Genomic DNA, 16810 nt, shown 5'->3' with positions numbered 1-16810 from the left:
TTCCCTTCTATACACGTACACACCGACCCCATGACACACATTTGTGCTTTCCACCACTTCGTTCTCCCAATATAGCATAATTTGGATTAGATCAATTTCCAGCATTTACACTAGCATGTGAATGTGTTTCAGAGCTGAGCTGTGTCAGCTTTCTTTTTCTGTACATTTCTTCTTTACCTAGTGACAGTGTTAAAATCTGTAAGTAAAGGACCCTGGAGGGACACTACAAGGTGATAGTGACAGGAAGGCTCTTCCTTTCCAGGTGCTGCCTTTTTAAACAATTTAGCACAAGAATCAAGGCTTGGCATACAGGCCTGGTGACCCTCGTCTCAGCAGCCTTCAGGTGACACTTCCTCCATCCTGTGGGCTGCTTCCAAGGGCCATTCAGGAGACAGAAACCACACACTTTGAGCATAGAAAATTTCATATAAAGTATTGTTAACTAGTAGAAGGTGGCTTACCTCTCAAAGAGGGCAAAGAGGATTCAGGGGTCCAAAAGTAGCAGGTGGAAAAATAGCAGCTACTCCCAGCTGAGGGGGTGTGGGCACTGAAGGAGCTGAGGGCTTAGCTGAGGCCCCCTCACCAAGTCTGAGAGTCAGGCCTCTTCAAAGAAGGCCCGGTTTCCACGGAAAGTATAGCCAGCCAACAGTGAAACAGTCTGCCAGGAGGTGAGGGCCTCAACTGGTCCATAGAGCCTCTCACCACACGGGGGAGACATTTGTCTAAAATAAGGTCTGAGCAGCTGCAGAAGCTGCAGTTGGAGGGGGAGAACATGGGCTGAGGGTGCAGCTACAGCAGGTCTGCGAGGATTCCTGACACGCTGAGCCATTGGCTCCTGTGCTAAATTTTTTAAAAAGACTGGAAAATGATTATTTTGCAGTCTAGCTCCAGTATTACAAGGAACAGTGGCTCTGAGGCCAAGAATAACTGGCATGGGTGCTTTCCCCTAATGGCTAGTGATCCCTGTCTGTCTGTCCATATTTAATAAGGGTGGATCACTGAAAGGCCAGTGTGCACCAGGTGAGGCTTATCGCTTGGGTAGTTAAACCGGCCCATTTTTTCCTTGTGGATGCCCTGATGGCAACAGCTTTAGGTCTTTTCTCTGGGACTGTCAGATTCCCCAGATGAACTTTGAGGTTACACACCAGACACTGACATTAGGATTCTGGGACCCAAGTGCAGAAAAAGGTGGAGGGTCTCAACACTCCAGCTTTAAACTTGCACTTAAGCCTAATGTTTTCAATATGGTGTATCTACTACCACCTGGGCCTGTGGTCTCCCAGATCAAAGACATTGTGTTTTATCATTTCCAGATAATAGACCTTTTAGTCTTCTCCTAGGGTGGGAAAAGGGAAGTCCCGCCAGAATGCAGGGAAGGGATCTGGCACGCTGACTGCTTTTTTGCCTTGTTCCCATGGTCCACAGGTACAGATTGTTAGAAACATCACAGTCCTTGGTTTGTGATACACCCTCATCATTGGTTCATGCACATAGCCCACTGTTACTTACCTAATTAGCTACTTATTTTTTAAATGATTATTTTCATTTCTGGAAAGCTGATAGTGATGTCTCCGCTTTCATTCCTGTTTTTAGTAATTTTGAGTCTTGTCTCTGTTTTTCTTGGTTAGTCTAGCTGACCACTTTCTTGTTTCATTGATTTTTTTCCTATTCTTTCTCTATTCTCTATTTCATTTATTTCCATTCTAATCTTTATTATTTCCTTCCTTCTGCTTTCTCTAAGTTTCCTCTTCTTTTTATAGTTTCTTAAGGTAGAAGGCCAACTATGAACTTGGGATCTTTTTTTAATACAGGAATTTAAAGCTATACATTTCCTTCTAAATACTGCTTTAGCTGTATCCTATAAGGTATTTTCATTCATTTCAAAGTATTTTCTAATTTCCTTGTGATTTCTTTGATCTATTATTATTTAGGAGAATATTGTTTAATTTCCCAAATTTCCTACTGTTACTGATTTCTAATTCATTCCACTGTAGTCAGAGGATATTCTTAATATTTCATTACTTTTCAAATTGATTGAGAGTTGTTTCATGTCTTAACATGGTGTGTCCCAAAGAATGTTCCATGTACACATGAGAAGAACGTGTGTTCATTCTACTGCTATTAAGTAGACTGTTCTTAGATGTCTGTTAGGTCTGGTGGTTTATAGCATTATTCAGTTCTTCTATTTCCTTGTGACCTTCTGCCTCATTATTTTATCCAGAATTGAAAGTAGGACACTAAATTGCCAACCATCTTTTTTTTTTTATTAATAGGCTTTGTTTTTTTAGAGCAGTTTCAGATTCACAGCAGAATTGAGCAGAAAATACAGAGAGTTCGCACATAGCCCTCCCCACCCACACATATGTACTCCCCTACCCTCAACATCCCTCGTCAGTGTGAACTGCCAAGTGTTATTGTTGAATTTTCCATTTCTCTCTTCAATTCTGTTTCCTTTTGCTTCATGTGTTTTAATTGTTGTGTCTTCCTGACATTATGTCTTTATTAAACAGGACTTTCAATCAATCCTCCTTTGTACCATCTTTACCCTCTGCTTGCAGAGAGAACTGGTGCTGACAATTCTTGAGCCTTTTCAGGCTCCTTGGTACATGGTCACGAACTCTTGGCTTCTCCCCACCGCCAGCCTAGCAGCCTTGTTGAGTCTGGTAAATGAGTGATTACAGTCTTCCTTCTGCTTTCCCACTTTGTTTTTGCTGTTGTCAATTTTCCTTGTTGTCTCTGTCCTTATGTGTTTATGGCTTATAAACAAAAAAAAACCTTTGTTATTTTTATGATTTTTCTGGAAGGAGTAAATCTGTGCTTTAAGCCAGCATCTTTAATTGGAAGTCTCAAAGACCATGATCTTCCCATTACATAGTGCTGCATAAAGTGGTTACTTTGCTGAAGACACAGGATGCTTGGTTTTGACTGTAGACCTTAAAAACCAGTTCACAAAATTTACAAAATTCCGTGCTATGTGCTCTGGGAGAGACAAAGGTATTTAAAATATGGCCCTTATTCTCCAGGAGCTCACTCTGTAGGGAGATGAGATGTACAGAAATACCACTATAGCACACGTAAAAAGGGACAAGTAAAGAACCACCTTTCACTGAACACCTACAGATTTCAGACAGACATGTTATATACATTAAACAATTCAGTCTAATAGTCTCTTAATGGGAATTGTATTATTCCCACTTTACAGGTGAAGAATGAATTGGTTTACACAAGGTCAGCAGCTATAATGTATCAAGGGAGATTTGAAACTAGATGGGCCCAGTTCTGAAGCTTTCTTTTCCTCTTTCTGCTGTGCCAGGGTATCTTAGGAGAGGCCCCGTGAGGGGCCTAGAGGAATTCAGAGGCAGAAGAGGTTTACTTCTAATTTAAGGGAATCAAGGAAGGCTTCAAGGTGGAGGTATCCCAGCTAGGCCTTGAAGGATAGATAAAATTCAACATTTTAGATTTGGGGAGGAAGGGGATCATTCCAGGAAGGGGGAATCGTTTGCTGCTCAAAAGCAAAGAGGAAGGAATTATAAGACATATTTGGAGGTGTTAAGTAACCTGGGGCGAGACAGTGTAGGATGTTTGCGGGAGGTTGATTAGCAAAAGAAGCGCCTGACATAGAAGAATGAGGTGTTTGCTTTCAGATATGTTAGAAATACTACTTCAGCTGGGGAAAGCTCACATGAGAATTTTAATGATTTCTGTAAAGCAGGAACATCCTCACAACATATACATAATGTGTGTTTAATTAAAAACGTGTGTGGTCATAGACAATGGGTTGTCACAGGGCTGAAGAGTTCATTTCAAAGTTAAGCAAGCAAATGCTTGTATTGCTTTTATTGCTTTGAAATGGAAGCAAGTGAGGTTTCCAAACATTAATAATCTCATCTTCATTACTAAGAAAAAAACCCCACAGTGATATCCCCTTTTTTAATCTATCAGATTAGCAAAAATCAAAGAGTGGGCATCTGTACTAGCCAGGGTGTGAGAAAACAGGTGGCACAAATAAATGAGACAGCTGCATATGTCCTGACAAAGAATGATTCTACCATACTTTTAAGTGAAAAAGCATGATGTTGAACAGTATGTCTGTCAGACTGATTTGTGTTTCAAAAACAAAAAAAAGGGGTGTTTGGGGGGCAATTTATACATAACAGCTTTTCCTAAGAAGTTCCATTAGCACTTAAGCCAGTTTTACCCCTTTTATACCAATACCATTTCTTCTCTTTTTTAAGGTTTTTTTTTTTTAAATAGAGATACGGGGGAGTTTTTTAATAGAGCTACTGGGGGTTCAACCCAGGAGCTCATGCATACTAAACGTGCACTCTACTACTGAGCTGTACCCTCCCCCATTTCTTCCCTTTTTTAATCTCACACTTTGCTGCTCAAGTTCCTCTCCAGGCCTTCAAAGGGGAGCTGGATAGACCGTTTCATCCCTAATTGCTGTGTGGTTCATTTGTTGTTCACTCTTCTTATATATAATGTCTTCAGCCTTTACCAAGTTTCCTTAGAGTGCCTCCAGTGCCCTGTAGTTTCAGTTTGACTCTGATCTCTTTGGTCAGTTTCCAACTGTATTCTTGGCTCACTTCACTTCATGAAGTCGTGAAAATGCCAACTCATGTCCCCCTTATCTGTTTCTCTACAAAGCCTGCTGGTGGTGACCTTTATACACTGCCTTAAATTGATTAACTGACTCTCTGACAATCCCTGATACATTTCTTTCCTCCAGTGCAGACGTGTGTGTGCGCGCGCGTGCGCACACACACGCGCACATACGCACGCACATATATATGTATATGCTTATATACAGAAAAACCTGGCAACCGGTTCTGGTGGCCTCCAAGAAGACCAGCAAGAGAGGGACCATTAGACAGTGGGTAGTGGGAGGAGATTCTCTTTTTGCTGTATAGACCATTTTGTTTCTCTTGAATTTTATACAGGGAATATAGCCAGTATTTTGTAATAACTTTAAATGGTTTATAATCTATAAATTTTGAATCACTATGTTGTACACCTTAAATTAATATAATATTATAAATCAACACTACCTCAATTAAAAAACATATTATTGGTAATAAGATTAAATAAATGATAAATTGACTTAGTAAAATATCATAAATGGAATGTAATATATAGTTCTGTAATATATATTTTTAAACAATAGTATATAGATATTGTACCCATTATATTGATGAAGAAATAGGTAAGTTAATTATGCAGATTTATGGCTATTAAGAGAAATGTTACTTTCTATTTATTTTACACTTTACAGTTCATATAACTTTTCTTATTTAATCTTTAAAACAGCCCTGTCTTGACACAACATTGTAAAATGACTATAACTCAATAAAAAAAAATGTTAAAAAAAAAAAAAACCCAGCCCTGTCAGGTAGCTGGTTATTATCTTCATTTTACAGACACTCTCTATTTTTATGAGGATGGCAGAACATGAAAAAAAACACAAATAAGGAAATTAGGATTCGGAATGGTTAGATGACCTGTCTAAATTTCAGAGCTAATACTTGAATCCAAGTTTAGTGAAGTTACTGCTGTGGTGCAGGTAAGGATATTCAGAATGTGTTTCCAAGTTTTTGTGCTTGACCTGGAGTTGATTAGCAACCGTTTCCATCACAGATTCTTTGGTGCCCTCATCCAACACAGAATAAGGCACTGAACCAGTCTGATGCAAATACAAAAAGATTTCAGCCATTCAGCCTACCATTACATCATCAGTAGGCCCCAGGCTCTGTCCCATCTCCCATCATGGACAGGGAGCTTTGGCTTTGGGCATTGAGAATGCAAACCAAAGAAGACAGCCTTGAACTGTAGCTCAAAAGTTTACCTGGATCTTCTTTTGGTTGTTCTAGGAAGAGTTGCAGGCCAACCTGGATCTGATTCAAACCTACAGACTGCATATTGCCCAAGATATCAACCAAGAAAATCTACAGCTCTTCCTGGGTTCCTATAACGGGTACAGTTGTTTCCATTCTTTCACTTAAATGATGATGAGGCATCCTACCGAGTCCCTTTTTCCTGCTCTGTACCACCCAGGATGCCACTGACATGGCTACTTGTGAACAAAGTACACGGGGTTGGGGGGGAGGGTCCCCTCCCCTCATCAGGTGTGAAGGAAAGATAGTTTTCAAATTCCTTGATACATTTTGGCTTTCATAATCAGGAAGTAACCTGAGTTGCTATGATTTTACCTGAAAAGGGCCATTGCTTCCTTTGTTTCTGTAGACGCAGAGACCTGGAGATTGAAAGACCCATTCTGGGACAAAGTGAAAACAAATCAAAGACACTGAAGTAAGTCTCTCAGTCTCCCCACTAAGTTGCTAAATATCTTTGCCTTTGATAGACGAAGCCACTGTTCACTGGGGTGTACATGCTGCTTGCTGAGTGTCACGTCTTATTCTGCCTTTCCCCAGGTGTTCTACTTTATTGGTGGTGGGTGACAACTCACCTGCAGTCGAGGCTGTGGTAAGTCAGTCCTGATGTTGTGAAGACGAATGAGATGAAATGCAATAAGTTGCCTGTAACACACTGCTGACACACTAGAAACAGTTGGTAGATCCTAGTTTTTGTTATTTCTGATGACACCTACCAGGGTTTGCTCTTTGTTATCCAGTTTGGAAAACGAACTCCACTGATCACTCGGTTTCATCAGAAGGGATCAATACTACCCTTGACTGCTGCGCAGTTCACTTCATGGCAAGGAGGACAACTAAACACTGTTTGCTTACTGTCCGATTTCTGGCAGCCTTGTCCTTCAGAAGCCACCAGAAATCTGGAACTGTATCAGCAGGCTGGAAGACTGCCGAGAGCCTGTGTGCTTTCCTCTACCTCTTTCTTGATCAAGCACATAGCACACTGGTAGAAATAATACATGCTTATTGTAGAAAATACAAGAAAATTGGCAAATAGGACAGGAGGAGAAATCATGATCCCATTGCCCAAAGACAAGCCACTGTCTTTAACATAGATTGGATGATATTAAATATATCCAGTTTTGTGATCTGATTACTTAAGACTATTAATAGCATTTTTCCATATTGTGAAGTCGTTATGTCTGTATAATATAAATGTGTTATAAATATACCCTCGTTTATTTAACCTCCTTCTACTGTTGATTATTTCTGATTTTGCACCATTAATAATGTTGCTGTTGAGCATCTTTACACAATCTTTGCCTGAATCTTTGATCAGTTCCCTAGGAAGGGGTGGAGTTAATGTGTCAAAAATCATAAACCTTCGTAAGGTTTTAATACATTTTCCTAGATTCCTTTTCAGAAAAGTCACAGTAGTGTGTTGCCACTGGCAATGTATGAGAGTGCCTGTTTCACAGCATGCTGTTCAGCACTGGACTTTGAAATTTTATTAGCAGTTAATTTGATTAAAAATCGTATCCCGCTGTTTTAATTTGCATTTCTTTAATTACTGATGAGGCTGACAGTTTTTCATAAGCCTGTTACCATTTGCTTGTCTTTCCTACAGGATATATAACTTAACTAAGTATCTGCATAAAAGTAACTGGTTTTCTTTGGCCACCTTCACTTCCACCCTATTTAGAGCAAAACGTTAGAGAGTAAAGCTTTTTGGAAACAGAATGTAATAATTAATCAGAGATGTAGATATAGATGGGAAGGTCGGTGGGCAAGGGGAGTGTTTGTAGGGTGAGATAGATGTGACAATAGAATATATTCACATTTCCCTGAATTACCCTGTAAAGCATCGAATGTCTAGTGTAAAATACATGGTGTGGCTTGAGCACAGAGGCAAATAACCCTCAGGTCAAAAAAAAAAAAAAAAAATCCCCAGAAGTAGTAAGTTTATAGCAATGATCCCAATTCATCAAGAAGGAGTTTTGTAAAAGTCAGTCTCTTCTGGCTAAAAAGGTGGAGCTACCTGCTACAAACATATCTATCAAAAACATTTTTTCATAAACGTGTACTTAAAACAGGAAAATAGTATTATTTTTAGAAAATACTTCCATCAGAAGTCTCTAATAATGATGAATTGTCTTTTTAAAATTGCATGGACTTACAGCAAGATTACCAAGACTAACATTGTTTTTCAAGACTATGTAAGTTGGCCAATACAGATAAGGTCTTTTTCTGATTCCACACCTTCAGTGTTCATAGAGAATTTCAGGAGCCCCTGTACCACAAACTAGATGCTCTTCTGTACTCATTCAAAACTAGCTCTCCTGCCAGAGCCTTTTATCCCATCGGTTGGTAGGGATAAGAGGGCTATCCTTGCATGGAAGAGCAGGAAGAAACTCCACAAGTTCTGGTAACTGTTGCTAGCTATTCTTGCTTACATATTCATTCAGCATCATTTTTTGACCATCTCCTGTTTGCTTGATGCTGTGGAGAATACAAAAGTCAGTAAGATGGAGTCTCTGCCTTTGGGGAGCTGTCGGAGAATAGACATGTCAAAAACCAGCCACTGTGCTTGGCCTGCCAGATACTGAGACTTCTTATAAAGTTACAGAAATTACAAAGTGATGAACTAAGGAAAGCATGATTTATTATATTAAATCTAGACTTGGGAGTTCATTCTTCCAAAAAATATTTACTGTATATCTACTGTGTTCTAAGGACTGTGCCTGGTAGTTAAGGATCCAGTTTTTACATTCCATCCTTTAGAGCACGTTCTATAATAAGTAAATGTGTATGTTTCTTTGTCACTGCCTGCATTGTCATCAGTATAGAGCAAAAACCTTACTTAAACCCAGCAGCAATCCCCAGAGTAAAAGTTCAGCTGGATTACTGGTTCTTGCCTAGGTAATTTTGGTAATTCCCTAACTGTGTCACTGCCTCTGCAGTTTGTCATACAGGCCACTGCTGGTTATTTTCCTAAAACAACTCAGATCCTGGCACCTCAGAAACCCTCCATGGCTTCTTGCCTTCCACAGTCAGCTCAAGTCTTCCCAGCCTCTCCCCGCAGCACATCCTCACACCATTCTTGTCTCTGTAGTCCCACACGTGCCCCGCACATTCACTTCACCCCCAACCCGGGGTCCTTCTGCTTTCCTCTTGACCCTGGAAGCCTTCGAATGCCTACCCCTTCTTTTTCTGTCTATAGAAATACTTATTCCTCCTTCTATACTCACTCAGCTCAGAAGTAAAAATTTCAAGTGATCTCATTCTGCCTTGTATTACATTCTGCCCACTAGATTCCATACTCTTTAAGGCACAATGTTTTATATATGTGTGCTTGGGCAAGCATGTGCAAGGGAGAGATCCCGTTGATTGAGTTAACCGTAAAACATTGTTGAACCTAGACATTATCTCCCCAGAACATTTTCTTTGAGTTCCCTGTCTTTGTGGATGTGAAGGTACAAGATACCAAACATGTAAATATACAAGGTTGTAATTCTTAATTGTGCTGACTGCTGTAAAAGAAAAACCATTGAAGGATTCAGCTTAAATGGGGTAGCCAAAGATCCTGAGGCAGAATAGGGTCAAGGTGTAAGGAATGGCAAACCTGCTACCTTCAGGGCACAGGAAAGGGCTGAGAAATGGGCAGGGGAGGTGCAAAGGCTCTATCATTAGGGCCAGTTGTGCTGGGAAATCATTAAGATCCCAGCAGGTGACGCGGGCCACGGTCCAGTTCACTTTTTAAAGAAGTAGATAACTTGCTTCCATGTTATGTAGCCAGTAGGAGGAATTAGATTCAACATGTAGTTCTTTAAAGACTCTACTTATAACAGATTCAGAAAATGAACTTAGCCAGAATTTTTTAGATCTATTAAGTAATATCAGATATATTGGCAGGGAGGGGATGTAGGTGGGAAATAGCTCAGTGGTAGAGTGCATACTTAGCATGCACGAGGTCCTGGGTTCAATCCCCAATACCTCCCTTAAAAAAAAAAAAGCAAAGAAATATCAGATTATGAGTGCATCATATAAATATATCTCCCACTTTGTATTTTGGTAATTTCTTTGGCTGATCCAGCCATCTTCAGACTGTGCTGTTGATCTTGGAAGATAATTCTCATGCCAAGCTAGTTCTTATTTTTCTAACAGTTTGTACAATTGTTTTATTGTTTTCTCTCTCTTTTTTTTTTTTTTAGGTTGAATGCAATTCTCGCCTGAATCCTGTAAATACAACTTTGCTAAAGGTAGTGTGTCGTCTTTCCTCATTGCCAACCATTAGTGAGTAAATTATACATGGTTTAAATTACTTTATTTCTGGAATAGTCGACCTTCTTTAAAAAAAACTTTTTTTCCATATATTCTCATTGTAGAAGATCGGAGGAGGTGGGTATTATAGCTCAGTGGTATAGCACATGCTTAGCACACTTGAAGGCCTGGATTCAATCCCCAGTACCAACATTAAAAAAAAAGAAAAGAAAATCAAAAAATAGAGAAAAGAATGGAAATATAGAAAGAATAAAATAAATAAAAAGTACCCATGATCCTACCACCCAGAGGTAACCTTTGGTAAAAAAAATTAGTCTTTTTCCTATACATTTTTACATCACTAAGATTGTAGGCTGTTTATAGCCCTGTATCTGTTTTCCTCAACTCTTTGAAGTATAAACATCTTCCCATGTCATTAAAAGCTTCATAAGCATTGTTTAATGTTGATATGAGAATTAAGATAATGGATGGAAATTCTTTACCTTCGAAATCCCCTTGTATTGACAAGGAAGCTTCCAGTAACATCTAATGATGAGGGTGGATGCATTTTCTTTATCTTAGGGCAGATGGAGAGCAACTCTTGTACTAGACTTCTAGGATTAGTATCAAGTTTCTCCCCCTTTTGAGTGTACCCCAGGCTCACATTTTTCTGAAGCTGCTAGCAAAATAATTTAATCAAACTTGACTTCATGGTTTTAATTTGGGTTAGTATAGATTTAAGTGCTGATCTTATGTTGCTTCCTGCTACTTTCTCAACCTGAAAGACCTCTGCTTTCTTCCTTTTCTCTTTGAAGTATAGTTAGAAGGGAAGTGCTGTCACCAGAAGCAGCCCCATAGTTCCTGGAAATATAGCATGAGGTTAATGCTCTGAGGTGACGAAACTCAGAGTGTTCTGGGGTCCAGGTGATTGATGAACTAGTCTAAAACATGAATGGTTTTTTTGAAAGTATGTGGTTTCAAAATAGCTTTTCACTGCAGATCTGAATCAGTTTTCCAAAAGCACAAAACTGAACTTTACAGTACCCATAGATGTGATTATTTCTGGGCAAAAATGCCCATCCACAACAGCATGATGGAACTGATTCTCTAACTGTTTGATAGGTATCCAGCTTGGAAATAGGCTTTCCCAATATTCTTTCTGCATATGGGAACTATTTTATGGTTCTAATCAGATTTTGACTCCTAAAATGCCTAAAAATACAGCCTGGGCCAGTTAGTTCTGTTTTACACTTAAATCGGGTTAAATATTTGTTCCTGATCTTAGGCTTAGAATTTCAGGGGACTGACTATTCCTTGTTAACCTCAAATTCCTGTGCCTTCCGTGGCATTTCCATCTGTTGAATAACAGTCCACCCTCAAAGAAAGTTTTCATGCCAACGGAAGGAGACCATGGGGTTCATGTCTCTTTTTTTTAAAAAAAATCCCAGTCAGCCTGAATAGGCCACTGTCTGGGTATGGAATGCATAACAGCTGGAAGGAAGAGGGTGGCCTCATGGTTGGCCATCATGCCTTAGAGGCAGTGTTCTCTGCAGACTGGCAGAATCTGCATCACCTGGGAGTTTGTTAGAAATGCAAGTTCTTAAGCCCCAAACCTATTAAATCAGCATCTCTAGGGCGAGAAGTCAAGACTCTGAGTTTTAACAAGTCCTCCAGGTGATTCCAGTGCATGCTAACAAAACCCTACTCTAGAAGTCTTTGCAGAAGTGAGAAAAACGTACTGGAAAGATTTATGAAGTGAGAGACAGCCCCACAAATCCAGCTATGAAATGAAAGTGGCTGACCAAGCAGGTTGGCTGAATTTAGCAGCAGCATCTGACTGGAGACATCCCCTTAGTCGTGGAGTGAAGATAATACAAGAGTTGAGAGAGGAACTCTAAAAGCATGGTACCTTGAGAAGTTAGGATTGCACTGCTTGAGGACTCAGAAAGTAACATTCTCCAGTTGGAGGCCGAACCATGGTTGAAGGTAGTAGTTAACTTCACTATCACCCCAGTGGAAAATTCCTGACATGGGCCTGAAAGGCAGGCCCTGCACTACAGATTAATAAATATTGAATAATCTTCTCAGACCTACATCTAAGATTATATGCTAGGATTTAAATCTTTGCATAAGAGTGCATTGAGAGGGGAGGGTATAGCTCAGTAGTAGAGTGTGGGCTTAGCATGCCCAGCATGTAGAGGTCCTGGCTTCAATCCCCAGTACCTCTGTAAGTAAGTAAATAAATCTAAATTACCTACCCTCCCAGAGAAAAAAACTTGGAGGAAAAAAAAAAGAACTAGGCTCTTCGAATAAAAACAAAAACAAATAAAAAAGGAAAGAAAAAAATTAATGAGTGCATTGAGGAGATGGACACTTGGATGCAGTTAAACATTAAGTTAAGGAACTAAAATTTGATCTTGTCCTTTTGAAAGGACTCATGGATGTTCAGAGCACTTCCTGTAAGCGTAATTCTCAGCTGACTTACGTATTTTTCCTCTTCTAGATGGCAGACTGCGGTGGACTGCCCCAAGTAGTTCAGGTAAGGAGATTTTTTTGAAAACACCCATTTGATTCTAGCTCTCTGCCTGTGCAGAAATTGACTAATGCCTTCTTACTTTGTCCCCATAGCCTGGGAAACTCACCGAGGCCTTCAAGTACTTTCTGCAGGGAATGGGCTACAGTGAGTAGGACACAACTTTCTATTCTAGCAAGGACGTACTGATTATGGGGTCATTTTGATATCTGGGGAGCCCACAATTCTCAGGGCATAACCTCTGTGCTAGCCAGCCTGAAATCAAGTAGACACCAGGATGTTTATGGAACATTCATCTGTGCATATGTATAAAGATGAGCCGATGCTTATTCAGCACTTCACCTTGGGCCAGGCACTCTATAATCTTAACCTTAAGAGGTAAGTTCTGTTATTAGTCCCATTTTATGGAAGAGGAAACTGAGGCTCACAGAAGCTAAGCACCTTTCCCAGGGTAACAATTCAGCTGCAGAGCTGTGATTCAGACCCTGGCAGTCTGACTCTAGAGTTGATATTTTTCAATCACTGAAGCTTAGGCAGTCTTAGCTGTGAGTCTGAAGTTATTATTTACATTTAAACTCGGCTGGTTAATAACTCCTGGCCTAGAGAAACAAAATGGAAGCTCCAGAAGAAAATGGTAGTGTCCTCAGTTAAATCTCCTCCACCACAGGAGATGAACTTGCACAGTATTTGCGAGTGTATCCAAGGATGTGTCCGTATCGTGCTGCTGTCCTGGTCTCTTGTATTGTGAGACCCGTGAGCTTTCTCATTTGTCACAGAAGATCCACATTTGCTCCTTTCTTGGAGTTGTGAAAAAAAGAAAACCCCTTTCACCCAGGTACAGAGCTCTTTACCCAGTAGGGTGATTTTTCTCCTGTCTTTGATATCAGTGTGGATAATGACCATTGAGCAGCTTCTCTGGGCAGCAGCTGGGCCCCTGGGTACAGCCCTCTACCTGGCAGGCAGACTGTGTATGTCTTGTCTAGAGTGGCTGTGTCATCCCTGTCTGTGAGCCACTACCAGCCAAGCCCACACCCATGTCTCTGGCTCGCTGGGAGGAGCAGAAGTCTGTCTCCTTTCCTAGGAAACAGCTGATCTTCCAGCCCATTTCTGATCCAAGCAGGTGGGCTGTTTATAGTGTGGGGGAAAACAGTTGCCTTTGACAATTTGAGTAAGTAACATCCAAATAGTTCCTGAAGCATCAATCAGCCTCACCTCTTTTCTGGGACCTTAAAATAAAAACTTTATCCCTGGCTTAGAGTGCTCTGTCAGTGTCTGCTAGGCAGCCAAGGTTGCCACTTGGCACTCTCGGGTCACTAACCTGCCTTTTCCTGTGTCCATCCTGCTTCCAGTCCCGTATGTGCAGCTCAGTCACCTGAGCACCGAGTCAGGTACCTTCCTTTGTGCCGGCCCCACCCCGCCTCCCAGCCATGCTCTCCCAGCTGCACTGGCTGCCCGCAGCATGTCCGCGGTTTTCCTGTGCAGTGAGAGCCCGATAGAACGTGGCTCGTTGTGCCCCGACACGGTCAGCCTGCAGGTCCAGGAGGCCCCCCAGGAGGAATGTAACAGGTAGAGTCACAGAAACAGCTGAACCTTTACAGGCAGAGCCCCTCTTGCATCACCACCTACTTACTGATCCTTGAGTTAACCCCCGGACACAGGATTCTAAGTCAGCCTGTGCCCAGAGAACTGTGGGTGATGGCATCTTTGGGCCCCAGCATTGAAGTGACAGCTGGGGAAGTGGCTTGTGCCTTGGAAAGATAGGCAGGGAGGTATTCCAGGTAAGGCCCTGTCCTGGCCAAGCTGGAAGGACATTATGGTCAGAGCAGTGGCAGAACAGGAGTCTGAGTTAAACACCCACCCCTGGAACTCTTTCTTGCAGGCAGCCTGTACCTCACTCTCTGTGCAGAAGCCAGCTCCAGGCCCACCTGCCTGCCCCTCCTACCCCTGCACCTTCCTACATGTCTTCTCCCCGGGTAGCAAGGGTAGCCTGTGGACACGGATGGTAGTCTCGTTGTATCGGGCTGGCACTGTGTTTGTGATACACCTTCATACTTGTGTGATTTGTTTTTCTTTTGGTTTAGTCTTGCATGCACTGCAGGTTTTGGTTACCTATTTGGGTTCCTTCCTAATCACTGTACAAATGGCATGGGCATAGCTAAGAGGCTATACCCTGGACTTAGGTTTCCCCTTTTTCTGCTGTGGACAAATCAGCTGAGATTCCAGTCAGATCCAGAGGATTAAAGCAGCCTTGTCTAGAGCCCCTCACCCAGAGCCAATAATGCAAAGTCGGGGTGACGTGTCTTGTCCTGGTGTTCCCTTAAATGGGTTGGGAAACCACACACAAGGCCTTTGGTGAAATGTCTAGATTAGCTGAGCTTAACCAGGGCTCCATCCTATAGTCCTCTTGGTTCTTTCTTACAGTCCCGTCTGCCAGCATGACCCGGCTCGCCCGCTCACGGACCCACTCCACCTCGAGCAGCATGGGCTCTGGAGAAAGTGCCTTCAGCCGGTCGGTCACCAGCAGTCAGTCAGATGGGACTCAGGAGTCCTCTGAGTCCCCTGATGTTCCAGACAGACACCAGACCATGGAGGTGTCCTGCTGAGCAGATGCTCCTGCCCTGGACCATGCAAGTCCATCCTCCTTCCAACAACATGCCATAATTATATAACACTTCATCCAGCAAGCTGACATCTATCTTTAACTCCTGCATGGCCACTGACACTCTCTCTGATATCCTGGATCTGTCATCCTCTCTTGCCTGCCCACCCTCCTCTTTGTGTGTACCGAGAACCACTTCCATGCCATTACTGTCACATTCCAGCATCTTTAGCTGATCAGATCTCCATATCTTCTCTTGCCAGCTTTCCCCTCTACTTTCCCAACTATGTAGCTGAGAGTCTTTGGTCCTGATGTATGTGTGTGAGCACGCGTGTCTGTGTTTGTGTGTGCATAGTTCTGTGGTTTTAGACATGCTTTCTTGTAGAGCTTCTGCAAAACACATACAAAAAAGGGACTTTTTTTTTTTTTTTTTTTGCATTTTCAGTAGTGTTTTTAGGGGAAATACGCAGAACAGAGTTCTAGGTTGGCTAGGCCACTGCAGTCTCTTTCAGTTCGAAATCGGTCAACAAGATTTGCAGAGTGACTTCAGGAGAGAGCAGCTCTGAGGAATGCGGAAGATCATACTTACTGTTTGGACTGTGGACGGACTGTGACCAATAGAGGAGAGCCTGTCTCATAGAGAAGCAGGCAGGGTGGCCAGCCACCTTCTCCTTCCAAATGAATTCACGTATACTGGTCTACAAATAAAGGGGAGGGGTATGTTCTGTTAGAAGCCCACGAACGATGAGGTTCTGATGCAGTGTGGAGTTTTTCCCAAGGAGTAAATGTGGCTTAACTACTGGACTCTCTTAGCACAAGAAGGTGAAAAACAGAATTTCAGTCCTCTGCTCTTCTGTGCATAACTGTTGTCTCTGCAGCATCTGATACCGCATTCCAGATGTCCTCAGAGCCTCCTAGGGCTGAGATGAAGAATGTTTCTCCATCCCTCAATCCCCCCAAAGGGAGAGGTGTGGCCTGAAAATTAATGTAGATAATGAGGAAATGGTTGGGGAGAGAGGAACAGACGTTAACACAGTATCATGTTTGATAAGTTTAACTTTGATTTTGGCAGACTTAATGGACAAAAAATGAAATTGAGATAGAACCCATTTCTCAGAAGGATTCTTAATCCTGTGAACTCCCTTTTGTAGGAGGGAAGGGGCCAATCTGTAAGGGCAGCCTGTCCAGGTTGAATTGTGTTCAGTCTGCTGCTGTGTGAGGGGGTCACAGCCACCCAGAGGGTTTCGCCCGGAGGAGAGTGAAAGCAACTGCCACACAGTAGAAGGCGCAGCTTTGAGGGCATCGAGACGTCAGCTCAGGGTTACACAGTTCTGATCTTAGGAAGGGGCTTTTCAGGCGTAGCATTCGCTTTCTGCTCAGATAGGGAATGCATCACTCAGCCAGAGTACAACTTTTTACAGATTATGAAATAAAGCTGTATATGTCTCATTGTTACCCAGTGACTGGCGCGCTTCTCTCAAGCCACTTCCTGGGGCTCAGGGAGGGACGGAGTGACTGCGCATGGGCTCCCTGCTGGGCATACTCACCTAC

The 16810-nt window shown here is 42.0% G+C and overlaps 1 protein-coding gene across 4 annotated transcripts in view; it reads left to right on the top strand.

Moving 5' to 3' along the window:
- The window catches only part of NDRG3 (NDRG family member 3), a 60735-nt gene extending 44021 nt beyond the window's left edge, over window positions 1-16714 (top strand). For 2 of the 4 annotated variants that reach the window (XM_032462253.1, XM_032462252.1), the window contains 8 exons: window positions 5868-5971; window positions 6241-6306; window positions 6429-6480; window positions 10079-10126; window positions 12631-12666; window positions 12756-12807; window positions 14010-14048; window positions 15082-16714. In XM_032462253.1, the coding sequence (XP_032318144.1) occupies window positions 5868-5971; window positions 6241-6306; window positions 6429-6480; window positions 10079-10126; window positions 12631-12666; window positions 12756-12807; window positions 14010-14048; window positions 15082-15263 (579 nt within the window). In that variant the 3' untranslated portion in view covers window positions 15264-16714. The remainder of the gene's footprint in view (window positions 1-5867; window positions 5972-6240; window positions 6307-6428; window positions 6481-10078; window positions 10127-12630; window positions 12667-12755; window positions 12808-14009; window positions 14049-15081) is intronic. The other 2 variants (XM_032462255.1, XM_032462254.1) reach the window with 1 other exon arrangement.
- Window positions 16715-16810: the final 96 nt, after the last annotated feature.

This window comes from Camelus ferus, chromosome 19, assembly GCF_009834535.1.
Source record: "Camelus ferus isolate YT-003-E chromosome 19, BCGSAC_Cfer_1.0, whole genome shotgun sequence".
Lineage (NCBI taxonomy): Eukaryota > Metazoa > Chordata > Mammalia > Artiodactyla > Camelidae > Camelus > Camelus ferus.
This window is presented reverse-complemented; position numbering and strand designations above follow the sequence as displayed.